This window comes from Dasypus novemcinctus, chromosome 18 (genome assembly GCF_030445035.2).
Source record: "Dasypus novemcinctus isolate mDasNov1 chromosome 18, mDasNov1.1.hap2, whole genome shotgun sequence".
NCBI lineage: Eukaryota > Metazoa > Chordata > Mammalia > Cingulata > Dasypodidae > Dasypus > Dasypus novemcinctus.
In genome coordinates, this window is record NC_080690.1 from 40,123,507 (window position 1) to 40,144,304 (window position 20,798).

General features: G+C 50.1%; 1 protein-coding gene across 3 annotated transcripts in view; it reads right to left on the minus strand.

Annotated features, from left to right (window-relative positions):
* NOD2 (nucleotide binding oligomerization domain containing 2) overlaps window positions 1–11,470 on the minus strand; it is a 41,615-nt gene extending 30,145 nt beyond the window's left edge. For 2 of the 3 annotated variants that reach the window (XM_004450427.5, XM_004450426.4), the window contains exons 1-2: window positions 7,211–7,326; window positions 5,146–5,612 (exon numbers count right to left, since the gene is read on the minus strand). In XM_004450427.5, coding sequence (XP_004450484.2) covers window positions 5,146–5,612; window positions 7,211–7,274 — 531 coding nt within the window. In that variant the 5' untranslated portion in view covers window positions 7,275–7,326. Of the gene's footprint in view, window positions 1–5,145; window positions 5,613–7,210; window positions 7,327–11,380 lie in introns of those variants that run through there. The other variant, XM_004450428.4, reaches the window with a different exon arrangement.
* Window positions 11,471–20,798: the final 9,328 nt, after the last annotated feature.

A 20,798-nucleotide genomic window follows, 5' to 3' on the forward strand; every position in this document is an offset into this window, starting at 1 on the left:
TGCTCACCAGCCTCCTGCTTCTTGGAAACACCAGGGACCCTCCCTCCCCTGGGCCTTTGCCTGCTCTATCTGGAATGTCCTTCCCCCTGCTCTCTGGATACCTAATCCCTTCAACTCCTCCAAGTCATTGCTCAGATTTCACTTTCTCAGTGAGATCACACTGACCACTCTATTTAAAATTGCAATCACTTACCATCCCCTCCCAAACTCTCCAGCCTCAAGCCCTGCTTTTTTAATTCTCTACAACACTTGTCACCTTTTAACAGCTCTGTAATTTGCTTCCTTTTGCTTATTGTCTACGCTCCCCTGTCCCCCTGGAATGTGAGCTTCTCCAGGACAGGGATTTCTGTTTGTTGCATCCCAGCACCTGTCAGATGTATCCCCTACACCTAGAAGAGTGACTGGTACAGAGGACTTGCTAAATGGCTTGAGGACTTGCAGAATGTATGAATGAGAATGGACTCAGAAGATCCCAGAAAACCAAATCATAACCCAGCAAGGAGAAAGCTAAAAATCACACAATGTACATTCCAGAATCTGTAAAAGACTTTGACATCATATCAGATACCTCTGAAGGAAATAAGCAGTACTGAGTCAAAACGGTTTATGAATCAGCATTTCCAAAAAGTCTTAAAGTCTTGATTTCAATCATGAGAAGATAATCAAGGGTTGTCACATACCTAAAGAAAGCATCTAATAAAGGAGATAGTGACCAAGCAAGTGTGAGGAGTGGGAAGCAACTTATAGGCAAAAAGTTTATGCATGGTGAAAAAAAAATTACAAAAAAAAAAACCCAAAAAACCAAAACCTCACAATTCAATCCTTAATTAAGAGGAGGCATTGCATACATAAAACAAGAAAGGATGCTGCAATAAAAGAACACTCAAAAATAGCTCTTGGAAATTAAAAGCAAGAGAGCAAAAATGAAAAACTCAATAGAATAGTTTAAAGATAAGGTTGATAAGTTCATACAGAAAGTAGAGCGAAAAAGACACAGAGATGAAAAATAGAGAAACATAAGAAAATTAAAGGATGAGTCCAGGAGTACTAACATTCAAACAATGATAGTTCCATAAGGAGAGAGGAGAGAAAATGGAGAGGAAGAAATCATCAATAAACTAATCAAGGAAATTTCCCAGAACATATATACATGTGTTTCCAGATTGAAAGTGCCTATTGGGTGCCCAGCACAATGGAAGAGCACCAAAGCACATAATTGTGAACTTTCATAAGTGTAGAGACCAAAAGAAAATTTTATAAGCTTCCAGAGAGACTTATATAAAATGGTTACAGAATTCTCAGCACCAATGCTGAAAGAGAGAAAATAATGGAGTAATGCCCTCAAAATTATGGAGGAAAATGCTGTCCAACCCAGAATTCCTTTTTTTTTTTTTAAGATTTATTTATTTATTTATTTCTCTCCCCTGCCCCCAGTTGTCTGTTCTCTGTGTCTATTTTGCTGCGTCCTCTTTGTCCGCTTCTGTTGTTGTCAGCGGCACGGGTATCTGTGTTTCTTTTTGTTGCATCATCTTGCTGTGTCAGCTCTCTGTGTGTGCGGCACCATCCCTGGGCAGGCTGCACTTTATTTCGTGCTGGGCGGCTCTCCTTACGGGGCACACTCCTTGCGCGTGGGGCTCCCCTGTGACACTCCTACGTGGCACGGCACTCCTTGCGCGCATCAACACTGTGCATGGGCCAGCTCCACAAAAACCCAGAATTCTATATCCAGCTAAAATATCAATCGAGTATGAGGGAACTTCTCAGACACAAAAGGGCTCAGAAATTTTAATTCCTTAGACTCATTCTAAAGAATTTATTGGATAATATTCTTTCCCATAATGGAGAAAACCAGGAAAGAGGAAGACATAGTATCCAGTATACAGGACCATGAAGGGAAATCTCAAGATGATAGCTGAATACCACAAAAAAAGGGTCACTGGTCCAGATGGGAACAGTGTGACTTAAGACTCAGACATGTAAGGGTGGTTATCTTCTAGATATCCAGGCAGATATCCTGGCCCTGATTTTTATCTATATTGGACTTACCTTCACCAAGGGCTAAAATCATTCCTTCTCTCAATACTTGCTGCCTAGATCAGCTGAGGACACTCATTTCACCCCACAGAAGGGTTTAGCCTTGACCTCTTCCTGGATACTGGAATAGCCTTTGGAAAGCTTAGAGCTGAATGTACAGAGCAGCCCACCTCCTCTGACTCACACTGGCCCTACCAGATCCTCCACTGTCGTGAGCCCTATGTTTCCTGACCTTGCCCACTGACCTTCCAGAAAGGGGTCTTATAAACTCCCAGGAAGGACCATGTCCCTGAGGCAGCTTTCCTGCGCCTGGGAACCAGCATCTAAGAACAGCTGGATTGCCCTGTCCTTACAAGGCTATGTTTATCCTTGCTACTGAGTGTTTCAAAATAAAACAATTCATTGTTTAGGAATTTATCTTAAAAGGTACAAAACGTAAAAGCAAAGGAATGATTAACACCAAAGTCAGGCTAGTTTTTACCTCCAGCAGCGTCAGTAGAGGAAGGGCATTGGTGCTGGTAACCCAGGTAATGGGAATATGTTTAAGCCATCCATATGAGATTAATACACTCTTCTGTAGGCCTGGCACATTTGCCAATTTTAAAAAATGTTTAAGTTTATACTGTGATGGAAGCCAAGTAATTCTAAGTTCAGTCTGATATGCCAGCCCTATCAACTTAAGCAATTGCATGAGTCAGACAGACAGCTGGTATTACAGCTGGTGTTACCAGCCTTGGGTTTCCTAACAACTGTTAGGACCAACTGAGCAAGATCACCACACCAAGCCCCACATTTCATGGCTGAGAGGGAGGAACACAAGCTTTGGAGTCAAACAGGCCTGGACTCTAATTCTATCTGGGCTACTCCCTGCATGGGTGATTTGAGAAGGTTCTTCACTGTTAAGTGAACACACCTGGGAAGACCATTGTGCAGCTTAAATGAGATCATGCCTGTTTGGGTTGAACAGTGCCTAGTGGACACTCATTCAATAAATGGGAGCAAGGGGTATTTTAGGATTTGGTGCTTTCTCCTGCATTTTGTTCCATTCCACCATGGTTTTCAAGCCCCAACTTGCAGCTCTTGCCACCCACCTGTTTATAGGAAACTAAAAGGCCAATTTATGAGCACGTACAAAGCAGTTCTGGATTGGGAAGATATGTTGGTTGGATATACCGCAAGTGTCACCTGCAGAGCCACTAAATCAGAAATTCAGCCACAGAGGGAAGGCCACAAATCAGAGAATCACAGAATACTAGAGCTCAAAAGAGAACTGGATTCTAAAAATTCAAATTCAGGCAATCTAGTCTCTTGTAATCTCCTACAGTCCTCAGAGCTCTTGTCCACCATTCTTTCCACCCACTCAGCTTACTCCCAGCTCTCAATCTTTGCTTTTTCTGTCTACTTCCCCCTTTCTTAAGGGGGACTCTCAGCTCACTAAAATTCAGCCTTTCTTCTTTTTTCTCAGATAAGCATCCAAGGTTATAAATTTTCCTCTTTGTACTCCTTTAGCTGCAGTCCATACATTTTGATAAATTATGTTCTCTTTATTGTTTGGTTCTGAACATTCTCAGTTTTTCATTATGATTTCCTATTTTCCCCATGAGTTTTCTCATTTTCTTTTCTTCACCCATTCAAATACTTCCTCTATTCATATTCTGTATCCTCTGGGCCCCAGGAATCTAGGCTACCTTCTCTAAACCCCTTCAGAGTATCTGGACCAGGTCACACTGCTGAATACCTGATCAAAAATAACTAGACACAATCTTGTAACTTTCCCACATGAGCTCATTCAATCCCTCCAAAAGATCATAAAAGACACCAAGGTCAGGATTCTAACAGGCTAGAGGATGGTGCTCAAGTAATAACTGTAGTTTTCATGTGTACCAATTAGCAGGGACTATACAACATCTGCTCTGTAAATACACAGCCACCTTGAGCCAACTTTCAAACAGGCTTTATGATAAATTGGTTTGTTCTAGCAGTCTCAACTTAGGCTTACCTCCACTCACTTGGACACAAAATACATTTTTAAAAAAATAGATAAAAATAAAAACCCAGCCCATTCTAATATTCCAATGTAATTCCAATTCATTTATTCATTCACGAGTCATTTATTTAATGAACAAATATTCATCAAGTACCTACTATGTGCCAGGCACCCTGAGTACAAAAATGCTTTAAAACAGAACCTGGCACATAGTAGGCCCTCATGGGTTTGGCCAAATAAATTTATGATGAATGAATGAATCGAGGCACTAGGTCCAAGTCTAGCCCTTCCATTAATACTGTGACCTAACTTAAACCACTTCTCTGGGCCCATCTAAAGTGGGATGTTAATACCTGTTCCATCTGCATCACAGGATGCCAGAGGATCACTGATGTTTATCAAATGTGTTTGGGGGAAAGTAAAACAACGTATAAAAAGCACCCAAGAGACACTCTTCTGTTCCTGTGGTCTCTAAGTAATCTCTGCAGTTTCAGGGGCAGTTACATGAACTGACACAAATGCAACTTCATATAAGAAATCCTAGGTGGACATTGATACTCTACTAGTACATGGTGTGCTATGTTAAATGTTAAGAAGATCTACTATTACAAAGTGTTATGATGTGTTGAGTGGCTAATGTAAAACAGACAGTGATGAAAGTGAGCAAGTGTTGAAGGTCACTTGCAACAGGAACGATAGCAGCAGATGGTGATATTAATGAGTGCTTACCGTGGGCCATGCTCCGATGTGAGCATTACACCAATTAACTCAGTGGATTCTCCCCAAATCCACACAGGACAGCTATGATATGACTGTTATCGATGTTTCGCAATCGAGGAAATTGAGACAGGCAAGAGCAGGGTTGCAGAAGTGGCCTAGAGGCCTTCAGTTACACAGGGTGGGCTACAAACCCACATCATTCTGGCTCCAGAATCCAAAGCCTGAGCCACTGCGTGATGCCACTTCTCATCAGAAGAGGGATGTTGCAACCTTTACCTGCTCAGTAGCTCTTTAGGGTGATCCCCTGGCCTGTCCTGACCCTTAAGGCTGACCGTAGGAAGGCTAGTCTTGTGACTAGTCACCCTCTTCCTGAGAATTATTTGCCCCAGGTGGGACTGCCTTACCCGCTGGGATGATGTAAAGATGGGCAGCCTGATTGCATCACACTCGTACTGGCTGATGAAGCCCTGCTCTTGGGCAAGGCCCAGCACGCCTTCCACGTGGCCGTAGAGTCTCCTGATGATGGCTGGCCGGTGACTCTGCAGCTCACGGGCTGCATGGGGTGAGTGTGGGTCCCAGCAGCCATGTGGCTCAGGGTTCCGGCTGTCAGCCTGGGCCTCCTGGACAGCTGTGATGAGCTGCTCACAGCCCCATGCACCCTTGCTCCAGACGGTGTCGAGGAGGCGCCTGGCCAAGAGGGACAGGGGCTGGCCCAGAAGGCTGAGGCTCTCGTAGTCTTCTCGGGAGAGTACTTCCCAGGATAGCAGCCAGTCCAGGACGCTCTCAAAGCCCTCCAGGGACCCTGAGACCAGTAGTCCCAGCAGCTGGCTCCGCTGTGCCTGGAAACCCTCCTGGGTGCACATTGCACATCCTGGGGAGGAAAGTGAAGTCAGTTCAAAGACTTCTCTAGAAGCCAGGCAGGGGGCAGTTCAGACCTGCCCTGAGTCACCCTCAGACGCTTTCCAGTCCCAGAGAGAATTCAAAGTAACCAGAATTTAAATCAAGACTCCCATAACCATGGTTGATCCTTGGCTTAAGGAGTTTAAAAAAAAGGCTTGAGATCAAATCAGGCACAAAGTCTCCCAAAGGGATGTGGGAATAAGTTCTCTTCTCTCTGAGGCAGGGCAAGAGTGTTCTTCCGTGACGACTGGTTCCTGGCCAGAGCAGCCCTACCCAGCAGTGGCTAACACTTGTTAAGTCCACACCAGGACGTGCCAGGAGCCATTCTAGGGGCTTTCCTGGGGGAATTCTTTTAGCCCTCCCAACCACTCTGGACCAGATGCTATGCATAGCCCATTTTATGAATGAGGAAACTGAGGCACAGAGAAGCTGAGCGACTTGTTCAAGAACTCAGCCCAACGAGATGGAGCTAGGACGCTGAGCTTAAGCAGTGTGACTCCACGAGGCATGCCTTTAACGATTTACCTTTGCATTCCCTGAATGAACCCCCAGTTCATTCCTGTGCACATAAACCACTGTTACCCCAAAGCTGGACGAGAATGCAGCCAGAAAGATCCAACCCAGGCAAAGGGAAAAGAATGATGCAAATTCAGCAGTTTGGAAGCTTACAGGTGCAGTGTCCACTGTCAGCACTGCCCTCCAGCCCCCCAGCCCCGTCCTCAGGCCCTTACTCCACTCCCACCCCCACCACTACACATTACACTGCTGCTGCTGCTGTCCCTGGCTTGCTCAGGATTCTGGATAGTTGAGGGAAAGTGACCAACTTCAAGCCCTGGGAGGGTCCCCAGAGAGCAGAGAAAATCTCAGCATGGTTTATTGTGTGATTACCACGGGGCCCCGGGGACAAGAGGCTAGTGCAGTGGCCAGAAAAAAGGAAAGGCAAAGCTGTAGGGATGGAAAAAGCAAGAGGAACAGCAGCTTCTTTTATCAAAAGGGATGTTCTGAGACAATTGCACCTTCTCCCCAGACGCCAGCGGCTTGGGGAGTTTGCACCTTCCTGTTGGCTGTACATGTGTCTCTCTTCCTGTTTGGCTCAGAAGGAAGCTGGGTCTCACCCATCCTGGCAGCCAACAGCCAGCCAAAGTGGAGGTTCCGTGGGAATGTTCACGAATCAAAAAGCCACTCTGGGATGGGAGGGGCTGGAACATTCCATGCCCTCCCGCATACACCAGCCAATGTAAGAGAAAGGAAAAATCGCCAACTCTGCTGACATGCAGACTAGAGGCCTGGTGCTGTCCAGATGGGGAAACTGAGGCAGCAAGGCTGCCTGTGTGTCTGACAGCTTGGGAGGGAAGCCGTCCCCACTGCAGAGGCTGCCATAAAAGCTAAAATAGCTCTCCCTGGACAGGCAGGTCTCCCTGTGCCCACTGTCAAGAGGGTGTGGACGGGGCAGGAGAGGGTGGGAAGGGGTAGGAAGAGCTGCGGGTTCACAGCCAAGGAAACACCTGCAGGATGCAACGCCAGCCCCGCCCACGACCCTGCTCCGTCCCGGGGAGAAGGTCTGCCCACCTTGGGAGCAGCACTCTCCATCCGGCCCCAGGCCTGGCGGGCAAGCGCAGGACGTCTGCTCCATGCACCCAGAAGATGGCTGAGGAGGGAAACCTGCTCTTTCCTCCGCATCGGGAGAGCCCGGACCGCCCCGCCCACCATCAAAGCGCACTAGGCTTGGTGGAGCAAGCAGGGCCGGCCCACATGGGCAGGCCCCGAGCAGGAAGGCAGAGGCCAAGAGGCACAGAACAGGCAGGCCGGGATCTGTCCATGGACCCTCCTCCAGAGGAAGCCTGCCAAGATGGGCCGGAAGCCAGGGCTGGCCGAGCAGCCGCCCAGAGCCAGGTCATTCTTGGCAGTTCTGGCACAAAACGTCGCGTATGCGCCGTGACCCTCACTCAGCAGCTCCACTGGGGACACAAGGCACACCCAGAGATGGGCTCACCCACCTAGGAACACGCTAGGAGGAAGCAGGGGCCCTTCCCAATGGAGGCTTGAGCCACACATGCCCAGGCGAGTGAGGTCAGGGCTCCGCGGAGCCCACGAGGCAGAGGCAGGCCTGAACCATGAGTCTGCTGCTCTGTCCTCCCACAGCAGCCGGAAAGTCCAGCTTCTGGAAACCTCAGGGCAGGGAAAACCCCCGAGGGAGAATCCTGCCATCTTCAAGCAGGCATCCTGGCTCGTCTCAAACATCCAGGGAAGAGGACCTGGCCTTGCTGTCCTCACTGACCAGCTTGAGAAGTTCCTTGTGACAGTTAGCTTAGATTTCTCCTGCTTCAGTTTAAACAGAGAGACAAAACAGATGCTCATCCCTCACCTATTTCATAACCACTAGAGTCCTGCCCCTTGCACTTTATCACCTGCTCAGACTTAAATCAGTCTGTCTCCACTGTCTTTGCTCATCTACTTTAGACATGACTTTGGAGTCTCTATTGTTCTTCCTCAAGGAAGGTGAAGCTCCGTGCAAGGGGAAGGGCAGAGGGTCCTTCTTTGCCGAAACAGAAGATCAAGCTTGTCCCCAAGCCCAGTGCTGAGCCCTGGCACCTCCTTCCTTCCAGAGACCACAGCGTGGGCCCGGCTTTCCCTGGGGCCCACTGCTGTGCTGACGTGTTGACACTCCGGGCCCCTGCTTGTGCAGACAGGAGAGGAAGGGAGGGCCAGGGAAGCTGCAGCCATCCCCATCCCCTCCCCCAGCCACCCTCCATTCTCGCTGCCCTTCCCCAAGTTTCTGTCTCAAGGACACCATTTCCCATCAGCACACAGACACGCTGCCATTTCTCGCCTCTTAAAAAAATAAAGCCTCAGGAGCAGATGTGACCCAAGGAGTTGAGCACCTGCCTCCCACGTGGGAGGGTCCAGGTTCGGTTCCAGTGCCTCCTAAAGAATAAAACAAACAACATGGAAACAAGAGCCAAACAATGAGTCAAACAACAAGCAAACAGGCGAGGGCGCCAACTCAGGAGCCGATGCGGCTCAGTGGTTGAGTGCCAGCCTCCCACACATGAGGTCCTGGGTTCAATCTCAGGACCTCAAAAAAATAAACAAAATAAAATAAAGCCTCTCTTGACCCCATCCCCTTGCTGCTACAATCCCGTTTCTTGGCTCTTCTAACAGCAAGATTCTTGTCTGCTGCCTGCAAGGTGGCCTCCCAGTCCCACCTCCCCTTCCCTGCCTCAGGCTTTTGCCCCACCACTTGACTGCTTTTGTCAAGGTCATCAGCAACTCTACATTGCTCAGTTCTCAGCAGTGTCTGGCTCCCTCTGCCAAAGGCATTTGTCATCATTATTTCCCCTTCTCTTCAGAGCCCTCTGCTCTTCCCCGGGCCTGGCGGGTGGCGGGGGGAAGGAGGGCAGCATGGCACGCATCTCTCCTCCCATCACTCCCTCTCTTAGCGAGCACCCCACTCTTCTGGCTTTCTCTGCTGCTGTGTATGATGACACCCCACGTTTCATTTCCTGCTTCCTCCTTCCACCTTGACTTTTCCCAGCGGCCTGCTGGACATCTTGGTATGGGGTGTCTAATAGGCACCCCAACCTTACCAAGTACAAGACCAAACTAAAGGAGGGGCTAAAGAGCTCCTCCACAGGTGCTCCCATCTCAGCTGATAGCACCTCCCAACATCCAGATGCTCAGGCCAAAACCTTGGAGCAGATCCAACCCACCCTTTTACTCGCGTCCCAAATCCTATCACCTGACCTTCAAAGTACCTCCCAAATCTGAAATTCTCATCATTGCTCATCATCTCTATGCCATGGTCCAAGTCCAAGTGTGGGTCCATAGACCTCACTTGTCCCTTCCTTCTCCCCCACTCCCAATCTCTCCTCCACCCCACAACCAGGTGAGCTTGTTAAATCCCAAGTTAGAGCAAGTGACTCCTCTGTGCAAGGCCCTCCAAGGGCTCCCATTGCACTTTGCGAAAACCAAAGCCCTCCCAGTGGCCTTCAGGGCCCTACACAGTGGACCCCACCTCCCCACCCCTTACCTCTCTAAATTCACTTCCTACGAATTCCCCTGCTCCAGCCACACTGGCTTCTGCCTCAGGACCTTTGCACCTACTCTCCCTCCCCCAGACATTGACATGGTCACCTCTCACTCCATCAAGGCTTTGCTTAGTTGTCCCTATGCCAGAGGGGTCTTCCCTTACTCTGCTACTTAAAAGTGCAATATCCCACCCTAGGCCCCCCATCACCCTTCCCAGCTTTATTCTTCTCGTGGCACTTCTCACCACCTCACATACTCTGTATTCAATTATTTGATTGCTGTCTGCCTCCTTTCTAGAATCTGAACTTGTGAGGGCAGGAAGTTTTGTCTGTTTTCCTCATTGCTATATCCCCAGTGTCTCATCCAACATAACAATAAAGATTTTTCAAATAAAGAAAAGAATTTACTCTGCAGTAAATTTATTCTGCAGAAGTGGGACCACAGATTTTAGCTAAGTGTAGAGTGGCAGGACATTAAGCGGCAGACTTGTAGGTAATGAGCTCCCCGTCACCAGGCATATGCAGCAGAGGCCGGGCCAGCACTTAGCAGGGATTCTGCACTAGGTGGGAGGTGGGCTAGATGAGGGTCCCTCCAGACTCTGATCCCAATGTGCAGCGAGGGAAAGGAGCCCTGAGTATCCAGCAATCTCAGGGTGCCCCGGGAAGCCCCACAGCAAGGTGATCGGGACAGGGGAGCAGGGGCGGTGGGGATGCCACCTGGTCTGCACCAAGGGCCATGGGCGGGGTGGCAGGGCGGGCTTTCCCCTCCATGGAACAAGGGCACTGCCAGAAGCCAGGCCACAGCCCCTGGGGAAAACTGAGGCCGTAGGCAGGGAGAAGCCGAAGGGCCCTAAAAGGGGGAGAGAGGCAAGGGCCAGCTCAGAGCCAGGGTCCAGCTGCCAGCCCTCAGCCAGCTTGTCCCTTCTCAAGGAAGGTAAAACTCCGAGCAAAAGAAAGGGCAGAGGGTACTTCTTTGTAGAAGGTCAAGCTCGTCCCCAAGCCCGGTGCTGAGCCCTGACATCTCCTTCCTTCCCAGACCACAAGGTGGTCTAGGGGCACCTTTTGAGTCTGTCAGAGAGCATGTAGGACCAGAAAGCTGCTCAACCAGCAAGCGAATTGGGGGGCGGGGGGGGGGGGGGGATGAAGTGGGAAATCTTGGAAGCAGGGGGCTCCCATCAGAGTGACAGGGCCAAAGGTGGGGTTAGAGATCAGCCAGGCAACTCTCTCACATACACCCACCCGCTCACAGTTATGGTGAAGATGGGGAAACTGAGGCCCAGAGGGAGGAAGGGTCTCTGCAGGGAGTGGCCCCTGCCGAGACCCCAGAAGTCTAGTCTCTTAATTCCCAGCCCAGAGGCTCAGGACCTCACAGCCCGGAGGTTCTGCCTCCGTGCCCCTGTGACCCCCAAGTCCTCCCTTCTCCGGATCTCAAGGGTTCCTCGGGAAGGACCCTTGAGTCCTTCCCATGCCCCCCAAGTCTCTCCATCCTCTGTAGCCACAACCCCCAGGGGCTCCCCAACCTCAAGACTCCCCCTTTCTTCTGTATCCAATACACGCCCCGGGGATCCCCCAGGGGAAACCGAGGCACACCCTCCCCAAACTGATTGGTCAGAAGGCTGTGAAGTCTGGCGGCCGACTGCCGGGGGCGGGGCCTTCGTCGCCCACGGTCTCCCCGCCGCCGGGGGTCTGCGCGCGCGGAGGAAGCACTCACCGCGGAGCCGCTGGCGCCCGGAATCGCGGCGCTGGCGGGGTTCACGTCTCTCGGGTCTGCCTACCTCGCGCTCCCGCTCCGCCCCGCCGTGTCCCCGGCCCGCCCCGGCCCGCCGCCGGGCACCCCGCCCCGCTGCGCCGCTCCCCTGCCCGGCTGGCCACGCCCCCGGCCAGCCCCGAGCGCCCGCGCCCCGGGAGGGCAGGAGCTCGCCCAGGCCTGCGACCCGCTGGGAGCGCCGGCAGGACAGAGGCGGGGCTGCCCGCACCGCTGGGCTGCACGGCCTTGGCCGGTGACCCTGGCCCGGAGGGTGTCCCTCTCTGGAGGGGCTGAGCAGGGACACACCCCCCCAAGCATAGACACACACGCACACTGTTGGTGCCTTGTTAAGCAATGCCCTCTTCGGGGAACCAACGGTGTTCCCTGAAATGTGATGGATTTCACATTAGATGGTGTACAGGGCGTTGAGTAACAACCAGTAAGGCAGTGTTTTGAGTTCTTCTGTTTCGGTCTTTCTCTCCATCCTTCCAGGTTGAAGAGAGAAGTCTCAATCAGAGCGCCCCCTCCAACGCTGCGCATCTCCTTGGCGCCTCAGCAATAGCTAACTAGAACTGAATGGCGCCGTTTCGTTTTCATTAGATTTATTTTTTGATTTCCTATTCTTTAGAGCAAGTGACACTGCTTTGCCACTTTGGGTATGCCTGTAAATGTTCCTTTTATAACACTTGTATATGGGTTTGTTTGTTTTTAATGTGAAATTGATTTCAAGAAAAATAATGAAAACATTTGTATCTTACGAACTGTGTGCTGGGCTTTACATAGGTTCAAAGAGTGATTGGTTATTTTTTTTAAAAAAAGATTTATTTTTATTTATTTCTCTCCCCTCCCCTACCCCCCCCCCCATTGTCTGCTCTCTGTGTCCATTCGCTGTGTGCTCTTCTGTGACCGCTTGCATCATCTGGTGGCACTGGGAAACTGCATCTCCTTTTTTTTGTTGCATTATCTTGCTGCGTCAGCTCTCAGTGTGTGGGCGCCACGCCCGGGCGGGCTGCGCTTTTTTCACGCGGGGTGACTCTCCTTATGGGGAGCATTCCTTGCGCGTGTGGCACCCCTACACAGAGGCGCCCCTGCACGGCACAGCACTCCTTGTGTGGGGCAGCTCTGCGCATGGGCCAGCTCACCACACAGGTTAGAAGGCCCTGGGGATTGAACCCTGGACCCTCCATATGGTAGACGGACACTCTATCAGTTGAGCCACATCAACTTCCCTGAATTGGCTATGATTATCCCTAATTTTCGGATGAGGAAACTGAGGCACAGGGTCATTCCCCTGTCCCAGATTTCAAAGTGATGACAGCAGAGTCAGGATCTGCCACCAAGGTATCTGGCACCAACGTGTGTGTTCTAACCACTGGCCTGCACTGCTCCCAGGTAAATATCTGCACAGGTGGAGCACAGCACAGAGGCTGGGAAATGCTGCCTTCAAAGGATTGAATCTACCCTCAAGGAAATCATTCCAGACGGGGAGCAGATCTGCCCACGTGGATGTTCATTCCAGTCTTGCCTGTAACTGCGAAAGGCTGGAAACCTCCTAAATGTCCAGTCCTAGGAGATGGCTTAAGAAAACTGACAGAGGGGAGCAGATGTGGTTCAAGCAGCTGGGCTCCCACCTCCCTCACGGGAGGTCCCGGGTTCAGTTCCCAGTGCCTCCTAAAGATGAGCTGACACAATAAGCTGGCACAACGAGCCAATGAGCAGACACAATGAATAGAGACCACAAGCAGACAGATGAGGGAGCCATGGGGGCAAGAATAAAAATTTCTAAAAAAAAAAAAAGAAAATTGACAGAAACTGGAGAACTCAATTGCCATGGCTTCTCTCATACCCCTACTTCCAACCTAGGAGCAAATTGCTCAGCTTGACCTCAAAGTCTATCCAGAAGGCAACTGCTTCTTATCATGTCTATTGTGACCACCTGGGTCCAAATCATTTGGATTAAAGCAAGAGTGCCATGATTCCAATTATAGTCTTTCTTCAATACAGCAGCCAGAGTCCATTAAAAAGAGTGAGAGTGAGAAGTGGACTTGGCCCAATGGATAGGGCGTCCGCCTACCACATGGGAGGTCCGCAGTTCAAACCCCAGGCCTCCTTGACCCGTGTGGAGCTGGCCCATGCGCAAGGAGTGCCCTGCCATGCAGGGGTGTCCCTCACATAGGGGAGCCCCACGCGCAAGGAGTGCACCCCATAAGGAGAGCCGCCCAGCACAAAAGGACATTCAGCCTGCCCAGGAATGGCACCGCCCACACAGAGAGCTGACACAACAAGATGATGCAACAAAAAGAAACACAGATTCCTGGTGCCTCTGATAAGGATAGAAGTGGTCACAGAAGAACACACAGCGAATGGACACAGAGAGCAGACAACTGGGGAGGGGGAGGGAAGAGAAGATTTAAAAAAATTTTTTTTAAAGAGTAAGAGTCAAATTATGTTCCTCCTCTACTCAGACCCTTCCAATGGTGCCATCTCCTTTAGAGTAAAAACCAATTGCTTTCACTATTTGGCCCCCTATGCCCTCCCAGTCCCCCCTCCCATCCTCACTTACCCTGCTCCAGCCACACTGACCTCCTGACTGTTCCCAGGATGTGCCAGACCTGCCACCACCTCTGGGCCTTTGCATTCCCTGCCTGGAATGCTCCTCCTCTAAAATCTACCTGGCTCCCTCCTCCACCTCTTTCAGGCCTTTGCTTAACTCTGACTTTCCCAGTGACGCCCTCCCTGGCTATCCTAGGCATAATCGCACCCTCCAGCCCCCCACCCTTTCCTGCTTTATTTGGTATATTTCTCCCTAGCACTTATCTCCACATAACCTACTATTTATTCCACTTATTTTCTTGGCCTCTCACCACTAGGTCCTGAGCTCCAAGGGAATAGGGGCCTTTCTGTCTTGTTCACTACCTCATTCCAGGGCCTAGAACGGGACCTGGCAAGCAATAAGTATTTGAGCGAATGTCCTAAAACTGATGTTATAATTTTAACAACCAAGCCAAATGAATGAACTACTGCAACCTGCAAAAACACGGATGACTCTCACAGACATAAAGTTGAGCAGAAGAAGCCATGTACGAAAGCATGCACACCATCTGATACCAGTTATTTAAAGGTCAGAGCAGGCAGACCTAAGCCAGTGGTAGGAGCCGGGACAGAGGCTAGTGCTGGGGCAGTGACTGAGAGGAGAAGGGGGCTTGGGGAGTTCAAGGAATGTTCTATATTTTGGTCTGAGTGGCAGTTACACAGGTGTGAAAACTTTGTGAAAATCCTTCAAGCTAAACATTTAATGATATTTGCATTTTCTTTTATATCATTTCTATTTTTTTAAAAGTTTATTTTTTAAAGATGTTATAGATATACGTTCATTAGCACTGAAAGATGCCCATAATGTAATGTTAGTTTTTTAAAATGTGTTTTTGTAAAGGGTGCCAAGATATTCAATGGGAAAGAGTAGTCTTTTCATTACATGGTGCTGGAATAACTGGATAGCCACATGCCAGAAAATGAAGTTGGACCCCCACCTCAAACCACATATAGAAATTAACTAATATGGATTGAGGACTTAAATATAAGAGCCAAAACTACAAAATTCTTAGGAGAAAAAATAAGAGTAAATCTTAGTGACCTTGGATTAGGCAATGTGACACCTAAAGCACAAGCAACCAAAGAAAAACATAGACAAATTGGACTTCATCAAAACTAAAAACCTTTGTATTTCAAAAGACACTATCAAGAAAGTCAAAAGATAACCATCCATGGAATAAGAGAAAATATTTGCAAATCATATATCTGATAAAGGTCTAATAGCTAGAATAAAGAACTTTTATGACTCAACAATATTTGACAAATAGCCCAATTTTTTTTAATTGGCAAAGGATTTGAATAGAAAATTCTCAAAAAAGATATAAAAATGGCCGATAAACCCATGGAAACATGTTCAGCATCATTAGATACTAGGGAAATACAAATCAAAAGTACATGCAATGCCAGTCCACATCCAGTTGGGTGGCCGTAGTGAAAACACAGACAATAATAGATGTAGGCAATGATGTGGAAAAATTAAAAACCTCGTACATTGCTGGTGGGATGTCAAATGGTGCAGCCTCTTTTGAAAAATAGTTGGGTAATTCCTCTAAAACTTAAACATAGACTTACAAATGACCCAGAAAGTCTATGAGGCTGGAGGGAGCGGGAAAGGGGGAGTGACTGCTAATGGGTACAGGGTTTCTTTTGGGATGATGAATTGTTTTGGAATGAGTTAATGGTGATGATTACACAGCCTTGTGGATATACTACAAAACAATGAATGGTGTACTTTAAAAGGATGACTTTTATAGCATATGAATTTTATCTGAATACAAAAATGTTTGGTTGCAAAAGTGTTTTGTGCGATATGCTCCTATTTCTGTAATAAAAATCTGTGAATACCTGCACTGGAAAAGTCAAAAGACTATCATTCAAAATGTATGGTTGGATTGTAAGTGGATTGTTAAAATTCTCTTTTACTAACCTGTATTTTCTAGTAAGCATATCTTACTTATCTAATACTTTTTTAAAGCTTTCTTTTCAATAAGTTAAGGAGCAGCTATTCAATCTTGTCTGCAGGGTCCTGTGCCAAAGGCAGGCAATGGGGACGCCCTGGTGACGTTTCTGTACCTGAGTGCCCTGGCCTGGGCACCAGCCAGGTAGCACTCAGAGAGGCAAGGGGATAAAGTCTCCAGGAGTCCCCAGGCCTGAGACTTTCCTCTTTGGGAGACATCTTCTTGGCGGCTGTGACATTAAAAATTCTCCTGGGTGGGGAGGCTGGTGGAAGAACAGGTTTGCCCACTGCCTATGCGCAAGGGCTGTCTCAGGAGCTAGAACTGTCTCCTGCAGGCACAGGCTAGTAGGGCCCTGCGAGGTGCCACCTGCTGCTGACACAGGTGGGTGCCCTGGACGTGCTGGTCCCCTGCTCTCCACAGCTCTCAACCGGCCTCTCCCTTGCCGCCCACTGGCCAAAGCCCAAACCCTTCCACAACCAGGCCCCAGGAGCGAATAAGTGAATGGCTTCTCCACCACCCCTACTTCCACACCCGCTCAGCTCCACCAGCTCCCTGACAGCTCGGCCCCCCACCTCTGTGCTTCTGCCCACTGTGTGCCGTGGTGGGAGGCCACAGGGGAAACAGCAGGGGGTTTGGACACAGGACACCCTAAATTTGAACCCCAGCTCTGCCCCTTATTAACTGTATGCCCTTGGGCAAGTTTTTAACATCTCTTGGCCTCAGTTTCCCTAATGGTTAAGTGGGAATGGCAGCTTCTTCGATCTCATCATAAGGGATACATAGATGAGGACTTGGCACAATTCCTGGCACAGAGTAAGCACCAGGAACTCAATATGAATAAGTTTGCAAATATTGAGCACTTACTGTATGCCAGGCACTGTATACCCATTCTTAGCAGCACCTTTATGGAGTAGGTACTAGTCTTTGCCAACACTCTTCATTTATTTATTTATTTATTTATTTATTTATTTATTTATCTCCTCTTCCCCCCCCATCCCCCACCCCGGTTGTCTGTTCTCTGTGTCTATTTGCTGCATCTTCTTCTTTGTCCGCTTCTGTTGTTGTCAGCGGCAGGGGAATCTGTATCTCTTTTTGTTGTGTCATCTTGTTGTGTCAGCTCTCCGTGTGGGCGGTGCCATTCCTGGGCAGGCTGCACTTTCTTTCCCGCTGGGTGGCTCTTCTTACGGGGCGCACTCCTTGAGCGTGGGGCTCCCCTGGGTGGGGACACCCCTGCGTGGCACGGCACTCCTTGCGTGCATCAGCACTGCACATAGGCGAGCTGCACATGGTTCAAGGAGGCCCGGGGTTTGAACCACAGACCTCCCATGTGGTAGACCGACGCCCTAACCACTGGGCCAAGTCTGCTTCCCTGCCACCACTCTTGAGACGAGGAAACTGAGGTTCCAAGAGATTAATCATTTCCTTAAGGTCCCCAGCTACAAGATGATAGAGCTCGACTTGAGCCCAGGTGCTTCTCTACCCCTTTTTGTTGGGGCCTTAGCCATTCTTCAATGCCCTCCTCCTCCATGAAGCCTTCCTGGACCACCACTGCCCCCATGTTTGAGCTGCCAAGGAAAAGCATGCCCATAGTCCCATGTGGAATCAGCCCAGATGGTCTTCCATGTCAGCACATGCTTTGGTGCTAGGAAGGCCCTTCATTTAATCTCCTATTGCTATTAGGGAAACAGAAATTCAGAGAGAGTCAGTGGCCAGCCCAAGATCACACAGCGAGTCAGGACTAGCCAGGGCCAAAACTCGGCTGGCCCCTTCTCTCCACACACCCACTCATTCACTCACTCACACGGCAGATGCTTACCGAGCTCCCACTCCATAGCAGGCTGTGCTAGGTGCTGGAGATAGAATGCCAAAATAGGTACTCCCTGATATCATGGTGTGTAGACGGGCAATAAATCGATAAGCAGATCAATGATAGGTCTTGACAGAGTGAGTGTCAGGGCGAAGGCCACTCAGAGTGGAGACAACAGGCTGCGAGCTGAAGGGAGAGAAACGACTGCCCACGGGGAGGGTTCCCCAGCTGAAGGAGCTGCAAGGGCAAAGGCCCTGAGGCACATCTGAGCAACAGAGAGCAGTGCGGGAAGGCCGGTGCGCAGCAAGGCTGGGAGAGCTGCAGAAAGGAGGCCAGGAAGGGAGGCGAGCCGCGCAGAGCCTCGCAGGCCAGGCTAGAGTTGGGATTTACTCTGAATGGGTGGGAAGCCTCTACTGGGTCAGCAGGGGGAGACACGCTCTGATTTTGAAAGCTAGAAGAGGCCCGGGACTCTGAGATGCCAGCGTGTCCCCTTCCTGACTCCCCAGTGGCCCTCACTGTCCCTCCTCAAGACCTGGTTCCAGGGGCGCAGCGGGGGCCTGCCCACTCCCATACCCCCGTGGCAGTGGCCCTCACCCGCCCTCGCCTGCCCTCTGCCACCGTGGAGGGCTCTGTGCTGTGGAGCAGAGCGGCCCCTGGCAGTCGGCCTAGCACGGCGTCTCCCAGTCACACTGGCCCGGTCCTTCCTATTCGGGCCAGACGACTTCTCCACGGCAGGGGCTTTCCACAGGGCGTCTCCTGCCCGCAGAAGAGGAAGCGGCAGCGACCACGCACTGCCCCCCTTGCCGCTGTCCGCTGGGCCCGAGGCTCGCGCCAGGCCCAGGGCTGCAGAGAAGGCTCAGAGTCTGTCCTGGCATCTCCCGGGTCCCAGGGCCAAGGGGGGAGGAGAAAACCAGAAAGCTGAAGGGCATGGCCCAGGAGAAGAGCGGAGAGGGAGATCGGCCTCACCGCTCGCCGAACCCGCGCCTCCACGCCACGCCAGGGCCCCTGCGGGGCAATGCGATGAGAAGCTGACCGCATCCAGCTCCTGCCGTGGAGGGGCCCGCCGGCCAGCACCCAGAGGCCCACGCTTCTCGTCATCCTCCTTGATTCTGCCCCTAAACACGTGCTTTCATATCCGGACTCTTTTCTGAGGACATCGAAGGCCCTGCAGAGCTAAGGAGAGGGCAGGGTTTTGACAAATACGGCCAAGAGGTAAACACAGCGGACAAAAATAAATCTCACGCAATACAAAAACCCACTCTCAGTGCATTGTAGAGCCCAAGAGGAGAAAGGCATAACACTCCAAGTTTTAGAAAAACACTCATCACGAGCACTTGTCCAGAGCTCGCTATGCACCAGCATGGTCCTAAATGCTTTTCACCTCTTGATTCATCTTAAGCTTTGCAACCTCCTACGAGGTTGTAGAGAAAGAGGTGAAGGGAAATTCCTATGACCTCAAGGTACAGCACTGACTGTACAGGAAAAGGTGCATAAAGCTGAATACATTACAGTGACAACTTCTACTCACCCTCTCTCTACCATATGGAGGGTCCATGGTTCAATCACTGGGGCCTCCTGACCCGTGTGGTGAGCTGGCCCACACACAGTGCTGATGCGCGCAAGGAGTGTCATGCCACGCAGGGGCACCCGGAGTAGGGGTACCCCATGTGCAAGGAGTGCGCCCCATAAGGAGAGCTGCACCACGTGAAAAAAGCGCAGCCTGCCCAGGAGTGGCGCCACACAGGTGGAGGGCTAATGCAGCAAGATGACACAACAAATAGAGACGCAGTTTCCCAGTGCCACTGGATAATGCAAGCAGACACAGAAGAACACACAGCAAATGGACACAGAGAGCAGACAATGGGGGAGAAGGGGAGAGAAATAAATAAAAATAAATCTTTGGGGAAAAAAAGACCCCATGAGAGAGTGCAAATCCAAATCATAGGATATTGAGACGCATAAAAACCCAAATGAAGATGTCAAGGACACCTATAAATCATTAAGAAAACAATCCAATCAAAAATGATCAATGAACTTGACTAGACACTTCACAAAAGAGGAAATCAGGGTGGCAAATAAACACATGAAAAGATACTCCACATCATTAGTCACTAGGGAAGTGCAAATCAAAACTCCAGTGAGATAAACCCACATACCCAGCAGAGCATCTAAAATTAAAATTGCCAGCAAAACCAAGCGTTGATGAGGACGTGGAGCAAACGGAACCCCCAGATGTACACACACCGCTGGTGGGAACGTAAGATGGGGCAGTCACCTGGGAAAACGGCCTGGCACACTCTAGTACCGACAAGGCCATTCAGACTCAGGACCCAGCAGTTTCACCTCAGAAGACCGTGCTGAAGGACATTCCCAGCAGCTTTCCTTATGACGGCCCAACCCGGCAACAACCCATGTTTGCATCAAGAGGGAAAAAAAAGGGCGGGGGGTATAAATCGTGATATATTCGAACAATGGACTGCTACATAATAAAAATGAACAAACTTTGCTACACAGATAATGCTGGTGAATCTTATAAACATAACATTGAACGAAAGAAGCAAGACACCAAAGCATACAAACGGTATGTATGGCCCAATTTATATAAAATTCAAAAGGGAGCAAAATAACCCCCCCTGTTTGGGACTGTAGTCACAGGTGATACATTTATAAAGAAAAGCAAGGAAAAGACCCCCAGAATCGGAACTCTCTTCACCCCCAATGGGGAAGGACGAAATCGTGGTTGGGAAGAGACACGTGGGGACTTTTGCTTGTCCCAGCCTCTTGCCCTTGAACAACAGGTCAGGGATACTGATGGCAGCAAATCATGTCGTTGTCCAGGGGATCAGCTTCCCTGGTACTTCCTGTAGGTAGCGTTGGACCCAGCTTCACCGGAGCAAAGACCCAAACAGAACTGAGAGTCTGACTGCCCTTCCATTTCAGGTACCGGCTCTCAGTCTCACCAGCTCTGTGCTCCTAGCCTCAGTTTCCCCGTCGGCCAATAGGGGGTGATGGCCCCCATCTCACA